General features: G+C 54.4%; 1 protein-coding gene and 1 long non-coding RNA gene across 2 annotated transcripts; one reads left to right on the top strand and one right to left on the bottom strand.

Moving 5' to 3' along the window:
* Window positions 1-335: 335 nt before the first annotated feature.
* LOC130600460 (S-adenosyl-L-methionine-dependent tRNA 4-demethylwyosine synthase TYW1-like) lies at window positions 336-8,304 on the bottom strand. Its single transcript, XM_057411810.1, has 8 exons — window positions 8,270-8,304; window positions 6,788-7,227; window positions 5,695-5,843; window positions 4,844-4,984; window positions 4,138-4,239; window positions 3,192-3,386; window positions 1,778-2,059; window positions 336-579 (listed from the first exon to the last, which is right to left on the bottom strand). The coding sequence occupies exons 1-8, from the start codon at window positions 8,302-8,304 to the stop codon at window positions 373-375; spliced, it is 1,551 nt and encodes a 516-aa protein (XP_057267793.1). The 3' UTR covers window positions 336-372.
* Window positions 8,305-11,635: 3,331 nt separating this feature from the next.
* Window positions 11,636-12,554, top strand: LOC130600459 (uncharacterized). The gene is made up of 3 exons (XR_008972459.1): window positions 11,636-11,762; window positions 12,150-12,252; window positions 12,510-12,554. It is a non-coding gene; the product is annotated as an uncharacterized LOC130600459 (long non-coding RNA).
* The last annotated feature ends 6,816 nt before the right edge of the window (window positions 12,555-19,370 follow it).

Below are 19,370 nucleotides of genomic sequence, written 5' to 3'. Positions count from 1 at the left end.
ACGGAAAATGAAACATGAACAGACCCACACAGGAAGGGAGACAGTAACACCCTGGCATAAAGCAGGATTATGGTTGTCTTTGCCAGGCTCAACACAGGTCAGATCAAGCTCCCACAGGCAGATCCAGTAACAAGATTTGTGTTTAAACACTGGACTGTGAATCACAGCAACAGAGATGGATATTCAGATCTGAACAGTGGAAGTTATTTTCCCTCTGACTCACAATAAAAGGTTACCACTGCACTATTTGCTCAGCGAACGAGTCCCAGTTAGCCAGGAAGTATATCCAACACACCTCCAAGTATAGGCTTGTTTGAGGACAGGTTCTCCAATAGCTTCTAGTTTACTCTCCCTTTAACTAGCTCCAACAATTCAAATCCAGCAAGTGTATTTTAAGCAATTCAACTGATCACTGATAAAGACCCGATAGTTCCACACTCGTTGTAACAGTGGTACCTTGGCTTCCTTCATGTGCCTCATGATCTTGCCAAGATCTTCAACATCAAGGACAGAATTTGACCCTCCAGCTTCCTCAGCGTCAGCTTCCTCCTCACTACTGCTTTCAAACAACTCTTCTGCCTGTGTAAGAGATCGGACAAAAATCCAAGTGAGAAATGTATCTGAATGTTAAGCATTAGATCTTCATCTATGCTAACCAGTGAAAACAGCTCTCACACTCGGCAAAGATACTGAAAAACAAGGAACAGCCTACCAATAACCTGTATAATGTGTACAAGATGCATTTAAACCTGGGGCTTTCTTTGGTGTCTGAAGCTCAGCCCAGCTTTCTTGCCTCCAGATTACTCCCTTTCCCTCATGTGCCCACCTGATCCCATGACAGGCAATCAGAGAAGTCAGACTCCCACTCTGTACTGTGATCATCTGGAAGCCTAAAGCCCTTCAATTCCCCCGAGTGCCCCTTGGTGTCTGATGAACAGGGAGTGAGAGATCTGCTTTCCCAGTCAAATTCTTCACAGAGCAGAAACACCGTCTCCCTTTTTGTACACAGGCAAGGTACAGCAGAAGAGCACTGGTGGAACAGCAATGCTTATTCCTCTTGTTCCTGCAGCAGGCAGCACCCTCAAACCCACTCAGACAGAAGAGACCTTCTTTTCCTACAGAATTCAACATGGTCATCATAGTCATTTCCAACTCACAGCAAACACCTTGCCGGCAGGATTAAAGTGCCACAGCACCTCTGGGTCTTGCATTTTAGAGCAAGAGAGAGGATTCCTTATTCAAGCCTGCAATCAACAAACACGCCAGAAGACACAAAAATGATTACAGACACACATTCAGAGCAAATACAGGACTTGCTCAGAGAACACTCCCCCAACTGCCTTTGGAAAAACCTTGGGATTCAGGCAAAGCACCTAAATTTCCCCAAGTTGAAATGGAAGCAGGTTAACTGCTCCCAGAGAACTAAATGTGAAGTGAACTTGGCCACGAGACAAAGCAAAGGCTCTGAAGAGAACCCAGACTGGGTCCCTGGAGCATGTATCACAACACATACCTCCCCCTATGCAAGAGGAAGACTCATCATACACATGCCATCTAGCCTAGGACCATCAGCCATCACTAATTCTTTGGTCCTTGGGTGGCTTATTCTACTTGCTATCTGCCATGGGATCTCATCCCTCTTCCCCCTCTGATCCAAAAAAAAAGAGGTATCAAGCTCCCACGGCACCCCTCTGGGCTGAAGGAGAAAGGAGAGAAGTCAACCAGTGCTACAAGGGGTACTAAATCAGAAATAAGGTCCCATGGATTTGGGCTTTACCTCAGTATTCGCATATTCCGATACCCCATGTTCATGATCTGAACTCTCCCTGCTCTGCTTCCCTGGAGATTTGCACTTCCCTTTCTTGCACTTCCCACCGCAGGGCTTCTTTTCCCCTCTGCAGAGGGCCTGAAGCCGAGTGAGGAACTTGGCTTTCCAGGCTTCAAAGTCGGCCTCAATGGTGCCATGCTCGCTCTGGGCCACGTTACAGTCCCCCTCGGCACGAGTCACGATCCGGCTGGCGCTGAGCATCCACAGCCACCTGTCAATATTTTTTCCAACCTGGGATAAGATCAAAGTTAGAGGGAAATTAAATGAAGGGCAAGTTAAACAAAGCAGGCAACTAAGAAAGCAAGCACCAAGCCTGGAAAGAGGGCTGCAGAGGACTGCAGGACAGGCACTTCTGGACTCCCCCTCACCTGCCGGCTCAGAGCACACACAGTCTGAACACCACCACACCTGGATTAGATATTACGAGAAAAATGCTTCACTGTGAGGGTGCTGAGGCGCTGGCACAGGGTGCCCAGAAAAGCTGCGGCTGCCCCATCCCTGGCAGTGTTCAAGGCACAAGAAGGTGGCACAAGGCCTGTGGCAGGGGGTTGGAACTCTAAGAGCTCTAAGGTCACTTCCAACCCAAAGCATTCTGTGATGGAAAACACCTCTGCTATCAAACCCATGTGATAAGAAAGAGGTGAGCTCTGGAAACAAGCTCCTTTATGCTATGCTTGGTCAAAATGGCCACATCCCTAGCACATTTCCTGTGGCTCCAGTTACACAAACATAACAACCAGGTGACAAGTCACGCCATTTTTCTGACCAAGATGAAACTCATTACAAGGCTCAGGTACTGCCGTATGCCCACTTCTATGGGCAACCTGTGCCAGTGTCTCACCAAAATCACAGGGAAGAATTTTTTCCCTAATGGCCATTCTCAGTCTCCCGTCTGGCAGGTTAAAGCTATTCCCCCTTGATCAGTCCCTGCAGCCCCTTATCTAAAGCCCCTCTCCAGGTTTATCATCAGACCCCTTTAGGCACTGGGAGCTGCTCTAATGTCTCCCCAGAGCCGTCTCTTCTCCAGGCTGAACCAGACCAGCTCTCACAGCCTGGCTCCAGAGCAGAGCTGCTCCGGCCCAGGCAGCATCTCTGCGGCTCAATCCAACAGCTCCACATCCCACGTGTTGTTGCCCCAGAGCTGGATGCAACAGAGGGAGGGTCTCACCAAAACAGAGTAGAGGAAGAGAACCACCTCCCTCAGCCTGCTGGCCACACTCTTTTTGGTGCAGCCCAGACTGCCATTGGCTTTCTGGGCCAATTCTCACACAAACTACCAGTAACAGGCAGGTACGTAGCATTTAAGATAGCTCAGCCTTTCAGAGGAGCAGGAGTCAAAGACATGTGCACAGGAGATACTTACTGTGTTGTAATGAGCAACATACGCAGAGTTTCCCAAGCCAAATACAGCATATCTCAGGCCCTTCAGATAGGCTTTCCCAAAGCGAAAGTCGTGTGCAGCCTCTTCTAACCACCTACAGAACCAGGCTGCACTCTCGGTTGGCTGCCCATCTGTGTACGTAGCCACCAAGAACACACAGATGTTCCTGCTGGTTGTCTAAGAACAGAAACAGAACACAAGAGAAAAGATCACTCAATTTTTCTGAGCACTTCAGGAAGAGAGCTGGAACACATGGGCACCTGAAAGAAGTCAAAAGATGAGATTTTGGCTGGCTGGCTGGCTGAATAGTTTTTGGTGTGGGATGCTGCAGGTGGTAACCCCAACAGTGGTGGATGGCCATCCTCTCTGCAAAGCCATCTTAAATTAACCAAAGGAGAACAAGCTCTCTTTCCCCTGCTTAATGGAGTGGTAAAACAGAATGGGACACCCACCTTCCCCACCCCAATCAACAGCTTCCAAAACACGCTCTTGCAGCAATAACACCCCCATACATTAAAAAATCAACTATCAATATTGACAGAAGAAAAATCCACCAAGGATTCCCCAGCAGAAATACTGCTCATGAGAAGTTTCTAAGTCTAAAAGCTGCAGAAGAATCACTATCCTCTTACTCCAGTTTTGAACCCTTCCCAGGTGGACACTCTCATAGACACAACAGGGGCCCTGGTGCAGACACTGTCCATTACTCACAGCCGAGTTACACAACTGGCTTGGACAAAGCCAAGCTCGGCATCACACACCCTACATAAGCCTTTCCTCAGCAATTTCAGCATTTAGCTATTTGTTGCCAAGGGCTGATGGACTGCACTTGCTTCCATGGAAGGAAAGCAAATTGCAACACAACAGCTTTGCCTTCACAACCCCAGGAAAAGCTTGGAATTATTATTCCCATTTACAACATACCTACCTCGTCTAATAAACAATCATCTGGATCACAGTCTCCCGTGCTAATGACTTCCACTGGCACATTAAGGGAAATAACTGCCTCAGCAAGAGCTCTGGCAAATCTCTGAGAAAAGAAACAGAGACAGCGACTGGGTGCTACAACAGAGGTACCTGAAAGGTCAAACAAGCCCTGCTGTGCCCAGAGACAGGACTTCTCCCAGCACAGCAAGCATATACTGGCTGGAAAAACAGAATCACATGAATTTTATGATTAACGATTTTATATTTACACACACAAATGACATTTCCTTTTGAAAAAGCACCTGAAAGAGCACTTCTAAGAAGATCAGCTAGCAAATTAAGAGTATATTCAAGGCCAGGTTGGATGGGGCTTGGAGCAACTTGCTCTAGTGGAAGGTGTCCCTGCCTGTAACAGGGGGTTAAAACTGGAAGGTCCCTTTCAACACAAACCAGGCTGGGGTTCTATAACACTGTAAGAGTAAACTTGAAGCTTCATAATAATGTCTCTACTGTATACCCCACATGAAGGCAGTAGTAAAGCTCTTATTTTTATATGCTTTTCACTTATCTTTCCTGTTGGGTAACAACTTCTCATGACCTAAGGAACTCTGATCTTTACACACTGTAGTGTTTCTAAGGCAAGCAACATACTCGAATCTCAACATTTCAACTCAAGATCATGCACATGGAAAAAAAGTAACTCATACCTTTGCTGTGCCAGTCTGAGACCCATAGAAAATCTTTACCCCAGCAACGTAGACCTCCTTTCTCTGCAGGGTGGCACATCCATTGACTACCTTGTCTTCTATTCCTTCAGAAGAAGCGGGATTCCCAGTGGGTTTTTCACCCTGTGGAACAAGCACTGTCTCGCGTTCCATCCCTTTTCAAAGCGATGGTAACCCCCTTTTCCCCAAAAGCATTGAAAATTCCAGTCCTGTGATCAGACTCTCAGCACCATGCAAATGGAACAAAGCAGTTGAGTGTCTCTCACCCTACAGAGACACACAAGTAGCTTTCTCCAAACTAGGCCACGCTACAACACGCTCATCTCGCACACTGCTGAGATAACAGGCTCAGGCTGAAACCAAGAACGTCCCAACTCCTAAAGCAGAGCTTCACTCACCTGAACGGCAAGGATTTTAATTCCCGAGTGGCCTAATCCCACCCTGGTCCCCAGACCAGCCCAACCTTATCATTAACATCACAGGAAAAATGAGAAAACCTTGCAGAAGCAGAGTGATTTGCCTGAAGTGACAGAGCAAGCGAGGCTGACACACTCCCTCAGTAACAAATGGAAAGCATTCAGATGAGTTCTGCTGTAACAGCGGAGCAAAGAGCGCGTTCAGCTACCCACAAACATAAGATGACCAGGACTGAGGATTACAACCACCAGACACACTGAACTACAGCTGGCACATGCAACAACTCCGGTGGGCCCACAGGGGAGTAGCACATTTCACTGCACCAGGGGCTTCCTTTCCCCAGCAACTGCTCGCTGGGCTGTGGAGCGGGGCACAGATTCTGGGGCCCTTCTCAAAGCACTTACATGCTCTGTTACCTTCTCTTGGGGTTTGGAGGTGGAGAACTGAATGACGATCCAAATGCTGACCCCAAAGGCAACTGCAGAACAGACGTAAAGCCTGTGCAGCCATAAGGACACCAGGCAAGTAGAGAAGAAGCTCCACGTGTCCATTGAGACATCCAAGTCTAAAACAGATCACAGATTTAGCGAGAGCAGATTCCAACAGCACAAACTGAGAATGAACACCACAAACCCAGCCATCCCGCACCTGCAGGCTCAGGCCAGCAGCCTGACGCCAGGCTCTGCAAAAAATAGCCTTTGCCTACAAACACGACGCTACAAGAAGCCTTCACCTCCTCAGAGGAGCACCAACTGAGCTCAACCTCTGTTTCCACTGCCCTGTGGAATCTCTGGGTTTTCCTTAGAGAGCACCGGTTCTGTTCCAGGCAAAGGCAGGTAACACTCGAGCTGTGCAAGTGTCTGAAAGGAAGCAGTCCCTGTGAAACACCCAGGGCATCGGACCGGCCTTACTTTGGCACAGATCCAACACGTGCAGATCTCTCGAGCTACAAAGCTCCACGGCAAGGGGAAAATCACCTCCAAGCGCCCGCTGCTGAGCACAACCCTTGCTCGTACACGTGAGGCGCCACTCTGCTTACAGGAGCTTTGAGCCAGGTTCCAGGCCAGAGCAAGACCTCGACTCAGGTCACAACCTTGACGGGAAGCCCTTCATCAGCAACACCGAAGCTCCCAAAGACCAGAGCTGGGAGCGCTGCGGCTCTGCGGCAGCCCCACCGAACCCCTCCAGGGGGGCTCCGGGAACCTGCAGCACCCCGGGAACCCCGCTCCGCCCCCCCTCCCCGGGCAACCCCTGCAATTCCCCATGGAACACCCCCACCTCCCCCGGGCCTCACCGCCCATGCAGCCGCCCCCCCGCCCCTCACCCCAGGGCCTCCCCTACCCCTGCCCCTCCCCACGCACCACTGACTCCTGCTCGGAGCTCGCCCGACCCACGGAACCACGGCACATCCTCACACAAACCTCTCGTCCCCTTGCCCCGAAACCACCTCACGGCTCTTACCCCACACCCGGCCAGCACCCACCACAACATCCTCCCCGCTGCACTTACCTTCCACACACCCCCGAGCTCCTACACGGCCAACCCCGGCTCCGCCATTCCCGCACGGACACGGCCCGGCCCGGCCCGGCCCCGCTCCGCTCCGCTCCGGCCACAGCGCAACACCCGCTCCCGCGGCCCGCACCGCCGGAGGGCTCTCGCCTCGCTCGGCCCAGCGGCCGCCGCGCACCCCTTCCCTGCGGAGGGAGCTTGCGGAGCGACGGCGAGGCGGGGAAAGCGTAGGGGCGGCCACAGAGGAGTCACGGCCGGGCGGATTCAGCCAATGGCGAAACAGCGCTGGGCGGCCCCGGCCAATGGAGAAACAGCGCTGGACGGCCCCGGCCAATGGACAACCAGCGCGGGGCAGCCGCGGCCGCGTCCATTTTAGCTCCGCCTCCCTGCTGGGGCCATGGTGCGAGCGCGGCGCGGCGGGAAGCGCTGCGAGGTCGCCGCTGCCGAGTGGCAGCCAAGTCCTGGGCCGGCGCTGTCAGGCCCGGCTCCGGCTCCGGTCTGTGGTGGGAGGCCCGTGGGGGATCCGGTGTGAAGACGTGGCTGTGGAGGGGGCAGCGCCGTGTGGGAGCGGTTGCGGAGCCGAGGCAAGGCCCGAGGCGCGGGGAGGCGGGCCCGGAATGATGGGGCCAGGCCCCGTCCCTGCTGCCGGCAAGAAACCGTGCTGGGAGCAGCGCCCGAGATGGAACGGGGGGGATCCAATTCTTCCTGCTGGAACGGTTCCACAGCCAAGGCTGGATGAATGGCTGTGCGTCTCTGCACTCGGTACGGTCTGGTGTCGGGAGTGGTGGTCTGTTCTTGTTAGGCTGTTGTTGATCTGTTGTTGTTACTCTCTTCTTCTACCGCAGTTGCACGTTGGGTTTTTTACTACCATTTTAGTATTGTTTTACTGCGAAGGTCCTTGCTCACCTTCCCCCTTTTTCTGTCCCTACGTCAAATAAACAGTCTGTGTTCACATCTGCCTTCCCCGGGTTTGGTTCCTGGGCCAGGGAGCAGTGTGCTGCTTTCCAGCACCCTCTGCTTTGGGGTACTTGCTTCCCGTTCCAACACAGCTGTGTGGTCGAACAACAGTTATTACTGTTTGTATTATTATTACAATTTGTTATTATTTCACCGGTTTTCCTCCACTTTGCTTCTGCTTTGAGCAGAGGCTGTTTCAGGGCAAGACTGCACAAGTGTGCTGGGAAGGACGCTTAATTACCACGTTGTGCTTTCTCTTGCGTTGGTGTTTCCAGTGGAGAGACCTCAGCCCAGCCCAGGGGCAGGAAGCAGGGAGCCTTGGCAATGGCAACCAGAGGAGTCTTTACGCTCTCAAGCAGAGGTGGATGGGCTGAAGGAAGCACCTATGGTGCTCCCCAAGCCCAAGGATGGCAGCAGCATCCTTTGTACTGCTGGGAGAGGGCAGGCAGGGAAGGTGGGGGCAAGGCTCAAGCAGGATGGGGCAGCCAGAGGCTGCACGTGCAAGAGCTTCTGCCCTTGCATCACCGTTTCGTTTCAGTCACCTGCAGCTCCCCTGGCATCTGCCCCCAAAAGACTCCCTTGTGCAGCCCCCTGAGGACCTGAGCCAGCCCCAGTGCTACAGCTGTGCCCACTGCATGGGAGCACTGGGCATGGGCAAAGGGGAAACCAGAGGGCTGGAGATGGAGCCCTGCCTGCCATGGGCAGAGTGTGAGCGTTCCTTGCAAGGCCCCTTTGAAAGGGCAGCACAGCAGCAGCAGCCTCTTCTGTCCCCAGCTCTGAGCAGAAAGACCTGAAGGAACACGAGGGCTGCACGTCTCAATACACCACATTTGTCCCTAGCAAGGACACCCTAGATTACAACGCGTGCCAGTGCCGGGCTGTCCTCTGAGAGCTCGGGAGGAGCCTGCAAAGCCCTCAGTAGCTGTAAAGACCAAAGCTTGCTGTGGCTACATGAAAACCCAATCCAGTTCTAAGCACAGCTTTCCCCTGCATCTCAAGCGTGGCGCTTGGCAGCTGCTGAGATCCGAAACCCGGTCATTTGCCTTGGGTTTGTTGTTTTCCATAGGGATTCCCCGTGTGCCCCTGCTCCCTCCCGGGAAGTCGGGTGCCCCTGAGCTGGCCCGTGGGGGTCATGGCCAGGGAGGTGCTCAGGGGAATCGTGTTCTGTGCGGTCTGTGTCATGGTCCCTGCCACGGTGCCTGCCTGGTAGGGCACAGCAGGGCTGTGGAAGCTGCAGGCACAGAGGCGAGGGTGGGCTCAGGACAGGGGTGGCCCAGGGTCAGTGGCTGTCAGGGGCGAGGGTGGCCCAGGGCTGTCAGTAGAAGGCGGGTGGACCGGGGGTGCCGGTGGAACAGGGCCACGAGCTGTAGAAGGCGGCGACTGGCGAGGTCCGGCGGCGCGGCTCCCGCAGCGCGTTCCGGGCCGGTGGCCGTTGCTGCTGCGGTCGGAAGCGATGGCGCTGCCGAGTCCGTGGCGCTGCCTCTGGCGCTGGCAGTGATGCTGACCTGCCTGGCGCAGGGATCGCTGCTGGGAGCGGCGCTGGGCGCGGGGGGTGCCCGGTTTGCGCTGCGGTCCCGCACGCCCGCCAGGCGCCCTCCGGCCCGGCGCCCTCCCGCACGGTTCGTGCCCCCCCAGCGCCCTCCCCGACTTCTCCTTTTCCCCTACAGGCCGAGCCTCATTGCCCGCTTCCCACCTCCGTGGCACAGGGATGCAGGCGGCACAGGGATACGGGCAGGATAAGGACATGGGTGGCGCAGCTATGGCGGTGCTGGTCCCATAGCTCTGCCTGTGGTGCTGCCCTGCCTTCTTGTGCAGGGATTGCTGCTGGGTGCAGTGGGGTCCTGGTGTGCGACACGGTCCTGCCGGCCCGCAGGCTCCGGCTCCCATGGACTCTAACGGTGGCTTGGCCGCCGGCACCGTCTGTGCTGAGAGCACCCACTCCGGCCACTACTGCCTTGAGGGAGCACGGGGGGAGGACGGGATCGGATCCTCCCGCCGCTAACAGAGGCGCTGATCGTTGTGTCCCCGCAGAGCCCCACTGCCAACCGTGCGCCACCGGTACCCGCTGCTGCCGCACTGGAGCCCCCGCCGGTACGCTGGGACAGTCAGATGCCCAGGGTCTTGCCATGGGCCCGACGCCCAGCCCCGCTCTGCAGCCCAGCGCGCAGCTCTTTGCTTCTCCTCACTCTGCCCTGGCCACTCTGCAGGGGGGACACATCCAGGGAAAAGGGGAAGACGAAATCTCTTTGCTGTGCTGACAGCTTTTCAGCCAGAGGCAGCAGCACGCCTGGGAGCCCGGTGTTGCCACTTTGACGTGGGTCCCCTCAGCACCTGCTGAGCTGTAATAAAACACTGCTCACGTCCTGGGCTGGGCTTGCAGATGTGAGAGGGGGACGAAGTCGTGGCTAATGGAGCTCTGCAGCTGTGCAGGGAAAGGTTTTCTCCACGGTGAGTCAGTAGGGAAGGGTTTGCCGTGTCTGGGGCAGCAGCATCCTCCCTCCCCATTGCCTCGCTTAGAAACAGCCTGGAGGCTGCTTGCTCCCAGAGTGGATCCAGTTTGGGGTGCTCAGGCTTTGCCCTGGACGTTCTGGAGGGGAGCTGAGCAGCTTTGAAGCAAGAGAGGCTCTGGGCTCGGTAGCCAGTGCCTGGGAGATGGGATTTACTCTACAGCGATGAGGAGGACGGGAGGCTGTGCTCCCCAGAGCCAAATCAGTTACTGCTGGTCTCTTCCTGTGTTCCAGGAGAAGTGGATGTGGGGGGGGTTGTCCCCACAGTCCTGCAGAGGAGTCTGCTGTGCGGTGGCCAAGTGGACAGGAAGGTAATGTACTGCTCATCCGGCGAGCGCCCTCTTGTCGGTGCCAGCCGGGAAGAAAGTGTTCGCCTTCCCAGCCATCCCAGTACCCAAGTGCTGCTCTCCAGGCCCGAGACCTGGCTACTGGGTCACCCAGCTGTGGGGCAGCCCTGGTGTTGTGCTGATCAGCATCCCTGCAGCCTTGTTCCCCTGCGGTGCTGTGGAGCAGCAGGACAGGGTGGGTCCGACCTGGGCCCTGTGAGGAGCAGCGGCTCCCACCCGGGATCCCCGGCTGCTGCCTTGAGGCTGCCCGAGCCGGGGCCCTGGTGGGGGGAGAGGAGCAGCTCCTCTGCCTGGAGCCACGCTTAGGCTGCTGCAGTGACTCAAGGCTGTTGCCCTGAGCTCTGCTGTTTGGCAAAGACAGCAAAGAAACACAGCAGGGATGCCTGTGGGAGTCCTCGGCGTGTTGGGTCTTGTCCTGCTCCCAGGTCAGGGGGCCGACCCTAACTGGCTCTCTCCTGCTTGCACAGGGAACAGGAGGTGCGACGATGGAGCCGCGCGCCAGTGACAGCGACCAGGGCTGTGCAGATGGAGGAAGGTGACTGCAGGTGGGGCCCAGCTCTGTGACAGGGTTGGGTGGGCCACTGGTGCGGGACAGCAGCGGGACGCGAGGTAGCTCAGGTCTGCAGGCGGGACGAGCTTGTGGTGTCCTCTGGAAAGGAGGAACGTGCTGGTCCTGAGGCAGTGGCGTTTTCTCCCGTGTGCCCGTTGTGGCTAGGGTCCTGTGGCACAGTGCAAGATGTGGCCACGTCTGGCAGTTTGTGTGGTTTGTGGTTTGGGTGGGCAGCAGGCAAGGAACGTCTGTGGAGGTGGGATGGGGCTGCTGGCCCGTGGAGCCCCAGCGGGCTCTTGTGACAGCTTCCCCGTGGATCTCTTGTGGCCAGCTGCTGCCCCAGGGTATCGCAGCCTTGTCCACGGCTTAAGGCCGTGTCCCTGGCTCTGCCCTCCAAGACGGGCATCCGGAGAGGGGTGAGAAGGGACAACCCCCTCGGTACAGGCCAATCGCCCCTGCTGGGAGCTGCTCGTGACTTGTCTCCTCCTGTAGCTGTCGAGAGGGCTGAGAAGCGGCGGCAGTCCCTGAGCCCACCACCATCGCTAGGAAACGGAAGACCGCGCAGGAGGAGCATCTGCCTGCTGGTGCCCTGGGATAATGAGCCACTGGTGCTGGTACGTCGCTGTCTCGCAGCCTCTTTGGCCTCGTCTGGGGACAGAATGTGCCCAGTGCAATTTGTGCAGGGCTGGGGGCAGGCTGACCTGCCTGCCTTGGGGCAGGAGGTCTCGTCCTTGGCTGAGTGGGAAGTGAGGCTCTCCCCTGCCCCGGTGCGTGGTGGCTGTGCGTGACTGCTGCCCGCTGCTGGAGCAGGTACTGGCTGGGCAAGGGTGCTGTGCCCTCAGCACCAAGCTGGGGCCAAAACGAATGGGGACCGGAGCTCTGCGGTGGCTGCGGCAGAACCACGGCTTCCCGGCTCTGGAGCCAGCCTGCTCCACACCTCCTTCAGAGTGGCTCTGCCGGCTTCCCTGAGAAGGAACTAAGCTACTGCTCTCTCTTGGCAGCCCCCTGCGCCTGACCCGGGCTACCCCATCACAGAGGAGATCATAGAGGAGGAGAGGAAGGCAGCGCAGCAGTGGTTGTGCCGACTCCTGGGGCAGAAGGCGGGTAAGGACAGAGTGGGAATGTGAAGGGCACGGCAAGGAGGAGACAGCCATGGCGCGGGCTGGCAGGGCAGTGGGGTGTCCGTGCAGCACAAGCTGAGGAAGCTCGTAGGCCGGTGCTCCCTGGTCCTCGGGTCTGAAACTTTTAGAGCCTGGTGAAGGCTTGGGCGGAGCTGTGAGCTGTTCATGCTGGGAGGCTCTGCTAAGGGGTATTCCCATACAGCAAGTTGTGGGTCCTGATTTCGTGCTCCCTCCCAGCAGATGAGGTCCCCAGCACCAGTGGGGAAGGTACGTCCCTGGCACAACCATCGCCCAGGGCTCCTTGGGCACCAGCTGCACAGGGGCAGTGTCAGGGAGCACGGCATCGGTGGTTTCTGGGCTAGCCGATTCCAGCACCAGCGGCCTCACTGACACCAGCCAGCCCAGAAGTGCGAGCGCACCCGTGTTGGGAGGTGAGTCGGGGCGGACGGGGCTTCTGCGGGGGTTAGATTTAGGCAGCAGCTTTCCTGCCAGACCTGGCTGAGCTGCCCGGGCTCAGCAGACCTGAGGGCTGATGCTGGGGCTGTGCAGAGCCTTGCCATGCGAAGGGAAGGTGCTTCCCTCGCTCGCTGTCCCGGTCCCTAGCCCTGGGGCATGCAGGGCCTCTCCTTGCCCCCTCTGGATGCACTGGATGCATCGGCTCCTGCGGGTGCTGCCAGCTCCCTAAAGCCAGGCTCTTCCTCCTTTGCTGACCCCGGCTCACAGTGGTGTGTTGCTTTCCAGGGACTTCTGCATCCTTCTTTGGCCAGCGCCCGTCAGGCCTTGGAGAAGGCGTTGCTTCCCCTGGTAGTGAGCGAGCTGGTGCTTCAGCCTCGATGAGCTGATGGGTCGTGTCGTCCCCTTGGTCTGTGGGATGGCGGAAGGGCCAGGCTGTGCCGTAGGAGACGGCTTGGGTGGTGGCTGCTGGGCTCTGGGGATGTAAAACCTTCCATTCCCACTGGGACAGGGATTGTGGTAGCCCTGGTTCCAGCTCAGAGTGCAGCTGCAGAGACCTGAGCCAAACTTTGTGCTTCCAGGTTTGTCCAGCCCTGCCTCTCTGACCCAGGCAAGATCCAAGATCCAGGGAGCTCTCAAGCGGCTAAAGGCACGGGACCATCATTGCCATAATAAGTAATAGCCAGTGCTGCTGGCCCCCCACCCGCGGGGCTCTGGTCCAGAGCAGCCCCGAGATGGGACCGGAGAGATGGGGCCAGGCCCCTTCTCTGCTGCCAGCAAGAAACCGTGCTGGGTGGCAGCGCCCAGGGTGGCACGGAGTGAACCAAACTCTTCCTACTGGAAGATTTCCCCCCCCCCGAGGCTGGATGAACGTCTCTGCGTCTCTGCAGCCTTTCCTTCTGGCTTTATTTTGCCTTCTTTCCTAAGGTGCAGACCTTTGCTCCAGCCCTGGCAGTCTCTCCGCTCCCTTCTCTTCCCCTCTCTGCTGGTGTCCCTCCCCATGTTTGGGTGCTCTGGAGCCAGCTGGGGAGTCCAGAGCGGATGGGGATCCTCCCCAGATCCAAATTGTTTTCCATCTGTGGCCCATCCCCACCCCTTTGGGGTTTACCAGCTCCCAGGAGCTGCGGTGCTGTCTCCCCCGGGGCCGTTCAGTGGGAGAGGGGCAGAGGCTGCCAGAGCCAGGGCTCACCCGGGAGCTGCCCCCCCTGCCCGCAGGGTCCCCACCATCCCCAGGATGGCTTTGCTGCCAGCTCCTTTACTCTCTGAGCCGTGTGAGTGTGTGTGTCGGGGGCAGTCTAAATTACAGAAACCCCACAAACATTTAAATGTTCTTTAATGGAATAACACTTTGGTTTTATAGCTGAGCTGTTACAGCAGCTCCTTGCTTCTAAACGGTGATGTATGTGGATGTGACTAAACCTGTCCTGTTTGGTTTTTGTTCTTCCCCAAGGAGGAGGACAGCTCCGACACCAACTGGCCTTTTGGGCCATCTGCAGCCAAACGGCAGCGGCTGTGAAGATCCCTTGAAGATTTTATTGTTCTATGTTTGTTCTTCGCGGGTTCTAATGTTCTTGTTCTACTGTTGTTCTCTTGTTGTTAAACTGTAGCTGTTTTGTTGTTTTATTGTTATTTATATTTACTGGGTTCTTGTTATACTTTTGTTCTACCCTTGTTGTTGTAACAATTAAACTTAAGTTTTTACCATAATTTCACTATCATTTTACTATTTCTTAACTGTCAATATGTAATTCCCACCCCCACCGCACCCCCCATCCCCTTTTTATGTCTCCACTTCAAATAAACAGTCTGTATTCACATCTGCCTTTCCCGCGTTTGATTCCTGGGCCAGGGCGCAGGGTGCTGCTTTCCAGCACCCTCTGCTTGTGGGTACTTGCTTCCCCTGTTCCAACACACCTGTGTGGTCCAACAAGAGGTGTTATTATTATTATTATTATTGCTCTTTATTATTTTCACTGGTTTTCCTCCGCTTTGCTTCCACTTCGAGCAGTGGCAATTTCAGTGCAGGACTGCAAGAACGTGCTGGAAAGGACAGCGGAGAGACAGAAACTCTGCTCTGGGTCATCCCTACAGTAATACTAAAAGCATGGTGCCTCCGGGGCTGTTTGGATTCTGCTCTGTCTGTGGCCAAGTAGCTGCTTCTTACGCACAACCACCAAACGCTTTGGTCACAGAGGCGAACTTCATGATCACAGTTGTACTATCTTCAAACTGCTTTACAGAAGTGCCTTGCTGGAAACCACTTAACTCACACGGCTCTTCCTGCTTCCCCGTTCCTCGTGGGCACTTCCTTGAGGTGGGAAATGAAACAGAGCTCTTAGATCCCGCTGCCAGGGCTGGGTTAGTTCAGTGAGACCAAGCTGTGAGTGGGTACGATGCACTGCTTGGTGTTTCCACCAGCTGTGCCATGCTTACTAGGTGTCAAGAAGCTTACTTTGAGAGCAAAAGCTCAAGGAGGAGCAGTGACCCATCTGATAACCAAGCTGAGTTGATGGACTTTGAGAGCTGATTCATGTTTTGGCTTCTGAGTGCAGGACCTGAGTTTGAGAGCTGGAGCCCTTCTGGTGACTGTCAGATGGACACACTGGGGTTTGTATTGAGTCGGTGTTTGTCGTGGGGAGTCTCCAGCCCCCTGGGGATGCTCTGGGGGCACCTCTGAGATCAGACGACAGTGAACAGCCAGGGCCAGGCTTTTGTGTCCTTTAAGAGAGGAAAAAGAAAGAAAGAAATGAAGCTGCTCCTCTCACAGGGGAGAGGAAGCTGTGGCTTGTGCAGTTGCAGTCCTCCCCCAGGAAGGTTTTTCCTTTCTCTGTGACTTTCCCCACCTGGAGTTGATTTAATCACTTCCGTCTGTCCCAAGGACTTGTAGCAGTGGTGTGATGCTGTTTGTCTGCAGTTTGCAGAAGGGGAGAGCTCTGTCTGGACACTGTCCTCAAGGAAGCCATGCCATTTGAGTATCTTCTATTCTTCTGTTCCAATGCCTGACCACCTTTTGGTGAAGAAATCGTTCCTAATACCCAGACTAAACTTCCCCATGCCCAGCTTGAGGGATGTCATTATGAGAGTAAAATGTGTTTTTTTAAATCTCTCTCCTACAAAAAAGCAGCTTTTTACACTCACAATGTTTTTACAGATACAATTCATACACAGATAGGAACATCACAGCCTTGATAAAAAGATGCGCACAAGACCTGATATTCCACACGTACGCATCAAGCACTCAACTTTATCCAGAGAAGTTTCCTATCAAATTTTACAAATTAAAAATAACAGGGGTGTACATCATGCAAAATTACAGGAGTGGAGAATTGTCACTTTTAAGCTGGCAACAGTCTAACTAAAACCAGACATTGGTTACAATATTTTATCAACGTTTTCTTGTTTACCGACCCCCCAGAAGACCCTCCCCGTTCTTTCCAATGTGCCAAAATGTAACCCAATGGGCTTTTCTTCAGAATTCCCTTGTTTTGACCAGCTCCCATTCCAAGCAATCTTTTACGAATCTCCGTGGCTTCTCTTTCCCAGTGCTCTGCAAATGCACTTAAAACCATGAGAGCACTAACCTCTAACCCCCTTGTACAACCCCCCTGTACAACCCCCTTGTACATTGGTTAACCCTGTGTCACCTCTCTCCCAGCACTGGGACTTGATGGATTTCCTTCCCTTTTCCTTGCACACCTCTTGGCACTGGGGCTTTGTTGCATGTCTCAAAGAAGGGGAAGCAGGAAGCACCAGTGCTGGGTTTCATTCACCCACAGTGATGTGCGAGGGGGTGGTTGGCGTTTCAGCGGCCACTCAGAGCAGGCTGTTGGGGTTTTACCTATTCCAGCCTTTTTTGGCCCCCAAATAGCCCCACAGATCCATGGTAAATGCACAGCTCCAACCCTTCTCTGGTGAAAACCACTTGGTGGAGCAAAATCCCAACAGCCCCTTGGTCCTTCGCCCCATTAAACGGGGAATTTGGCCTCAAAACGGAGCCTTTGGAGCTGCCTGGGGACCGCCAGCAGCATCAGCAAGTTATTTCCTGTATAACTTGGAAGGAAATGGAAAGGAGACAGGATGCACCACTGCAGAGCAGTGTTGTTCCCAGCTACTGAAATAAGGGGCATGAAGGGAAAGAAAGGGAATTTGTAATCTTGGAGGCAAAGAAAGCCTTTCCCTCCAGCTGATGCAGGTGAGATTGCAGGAGGGAGGCAGCAGATGGGACAATTTGCTACTGCTTTTCAAATGCCTTTCAGCTGCTCACCAGCCTGCTGTGCCCCAAGGCGACCTCATGTAGGTTGTAAGGATAAAGAAAGCCAAATTCCTTCTGGGAGATGATGTTGAATCCCAACATGGTCCAGCTAAGCCCTCAAATAGTGGGGGGGGTCAGACCCACTTTGCTATAAACTCGGCAGAAACAGGAGCTTTTGCATTTGCTGTTTAAGACAATTTAATAAGGAACAAAAGATGTCAGGAAGATTCAAGCTTAGGTTTGAAACAAGCCTTTATTAAATCTCCTGAGCATTCACACCCGTGTTTCCTACCCGTGTTTCCTCAGCTGCAGTAGTGATACAGAGGGTTGACCATTGTACAGGGGGGTTGTACAAGGGGGTTGTACAGGGGGGTTGTACAAGGGGGTTAGAGGAATTTGTTTAAACAAAAGGACTAGCAGAACAGAGACCTCCAGTCCTGTTAATAAGCAGACGCCTGAATCTACTGATAAAGGGGAGAAGCAGAGGATTTACGGCTGGGACACTGATCAAACTCTACTGATAAAGGGGAGAAGTAGAGGATTTACGGCTGGGACACTTCTAAGGCCACACATAAAGACTAAAAAGGTGAAAAGTGCAAGAAGAGGAAGACTGAAGACCCCTACAGGAGGAGACTCATTTACTTCAAGACTCCCTGGACCAGAGGGGGCACTGCGCAGGCGCAGAGGACCTTCTGGCTCATTATAATACGAAGTGGGGATAGGCCATGAATATGTATAGGTGTATTGTGCAACCTTATGAATATATATAACTTTAGAGAATAAATGTACAGGGAAACAACACTGAGGCATGCATGACTTTGAGGAATTATCCCCGTGCATCTCAGCGCTGAATAAAAAGCATACCTACTTTACAACTTTAACGAGTTGTGGAGTCAATCCGCGCATCAGTAGCAACCTTCAGTCGGATTCTGGGTCTAACAAGTGATATCTTAAGATTAAAGATAGGTACGGTGCTTGGACAGAGCTGAGTGGAGACGTCAGGACAAGCACATTGGTCCTCCAAGCACACGTAGATGGTCTCTGTGCTGGGGCAGTGCAGGGCGGCACATACAGGGGTGCCTTGATGGAGGGTGTGGATGGAGGGAAGGATTCAGGTCTGTGCTTGTCCAGACCTTGTGTCTGGCCCCAGCCATAAGCATGGGACAGGAGGTGACCGGGTGGGTGAGAACGCTGCCCAGTAGCACAGCCATGTAGCAGACCCCAGAGAATCCACAAGGGGAGAGCAATGGTGTGATGTCCCACAAGGGGAAGAGCTGTCTCTGCCAGGCTGGCCCCAGCAGACCCCAGTGTACTGAGACAAGGAGGCACAAAAGTACGAAATGTAATCAGTTCTAAGTAATGTTAAGGTTGATGGCTCTGTTAATGGAAAATAAGTGCGGTGCTTGAAGGTAGTTGACATAGGTTCAGGTCCTCAGGACCTTAGCACAGAAGGTGTGAGAAAAGCAGAATAGAAAAACAGGAGCTGGGGATGGGGAGTATCTGGGACTATCAGATGTCCAGGGTGGGCACAGGTAAGCTAACTGATAAGGAAAAGGACAGGATGATTGCTCCGTTTGTGGTGTTAATAAACCCATTAAGCTGGTGAAGCCACAAAGGGAGAGCAATGGTGTGATGTTCCCCAAGGGGAAGAGCTGTCTCTGCCAGGCTGGCCCCAGCAGACCCCAGTGTACCCACTGCAGGCTGGGGTTTCCTTACCTGGGGCTTCCCTGATGCTTAATGCAAAAGCTTTTCCCTTGGGGACTGCTCCTAAATGCCTGTGGAGTCTCTGATGTCTAGTAAGGAAAACACCCCCAAGGTGGCCTTTTCCTCAGCAGAGTCATTACTTATGTCTCTCACTCCTCTGCTGAGGATTCTCATCACGCCTGTCAGGACAGAATTCTCTTCAGATTCCTGTTATTATGTCAAGCTTGGTTCAGCTCGCCTGCGAAGGTATAAAATGACAAGGGAAGACACGCTGCTTGTGTCGGGCACGGGGGGTGCAATTGCATAAAGCTCTTTTCCTCAGGAAACCAGGCTTACAGAAGTCAAAATACCCTTTTCCTAGTGTTTCTCTGGAGCTGCGCTCCCTCAGCCCATCACTGCTGAGCGATGGCAGCTCTCCAGCAGCATCCCCTCTGGGGACGCTTGGCCATGCTCTTGGAACCTTGGAACCCCTCCCAGGAGAAGCCTGCGATGAATGACCCATCCTTGAGTCGCCAAGAAGTCCATTGAGTCACAATGACCAAAGCCAGCCCTAAACTTCTCACCATGTGGTGGAGATGCCCTCACACCAGGGGGTTAAATGGGTTTTAGCAACAGGATAATTCTTCCTCTCCTCCCCTGCCAAATAACCTCTGTGGGGTGCAGAGCTCAGGGCTTTCAGGGCTTGGCAGCAT

This window comes from Pezoporus wallicus, unplaced genomic scaffold (genome assembly GCF_028554395.1).
Source record: "Pezoporus wallicus isolate ANWC-B61680 ecotype Strahan unplaced genomic scaffold, APGP_CSIRO_Pwel_v1 contig_13725, whole genome shotgun sequence".
NCBI lineage: Eukaryota > Metazoa > Chordata > Aves > Psittaciformes > Psittacidae > Pezoporus > Pezoporus wallicus.
Note: the sequence above shows the minus strand (reverse complement) of the source record. Positions and strands in the feature narration are given on the sequence as shown.

Bases quoted from the DNA above. Each gene is read 5' to 3' on its own strand.
- LOC130600460 (XM_057411810.1), bottom strand. From the start codon at position 8,304: ATGCCAGGGGAGCTGCAGGTGACTGAAACGAAACG. The intron at 5,844-6,787 runs GTAAGTGCAGCG...GATCTGTTTTAG, and splicing joins AGCTCGGGGGTGTGTGGAAG to ACTTGGATGTCTCAATGGAC. The intron at 3,387-4,137 runs GTAGGTATGTTG...TTCTGTTCTTAG, and splicing joins ATGATTGTTTATTAGACGAG to ACAACCAGCAGGAACATCTG.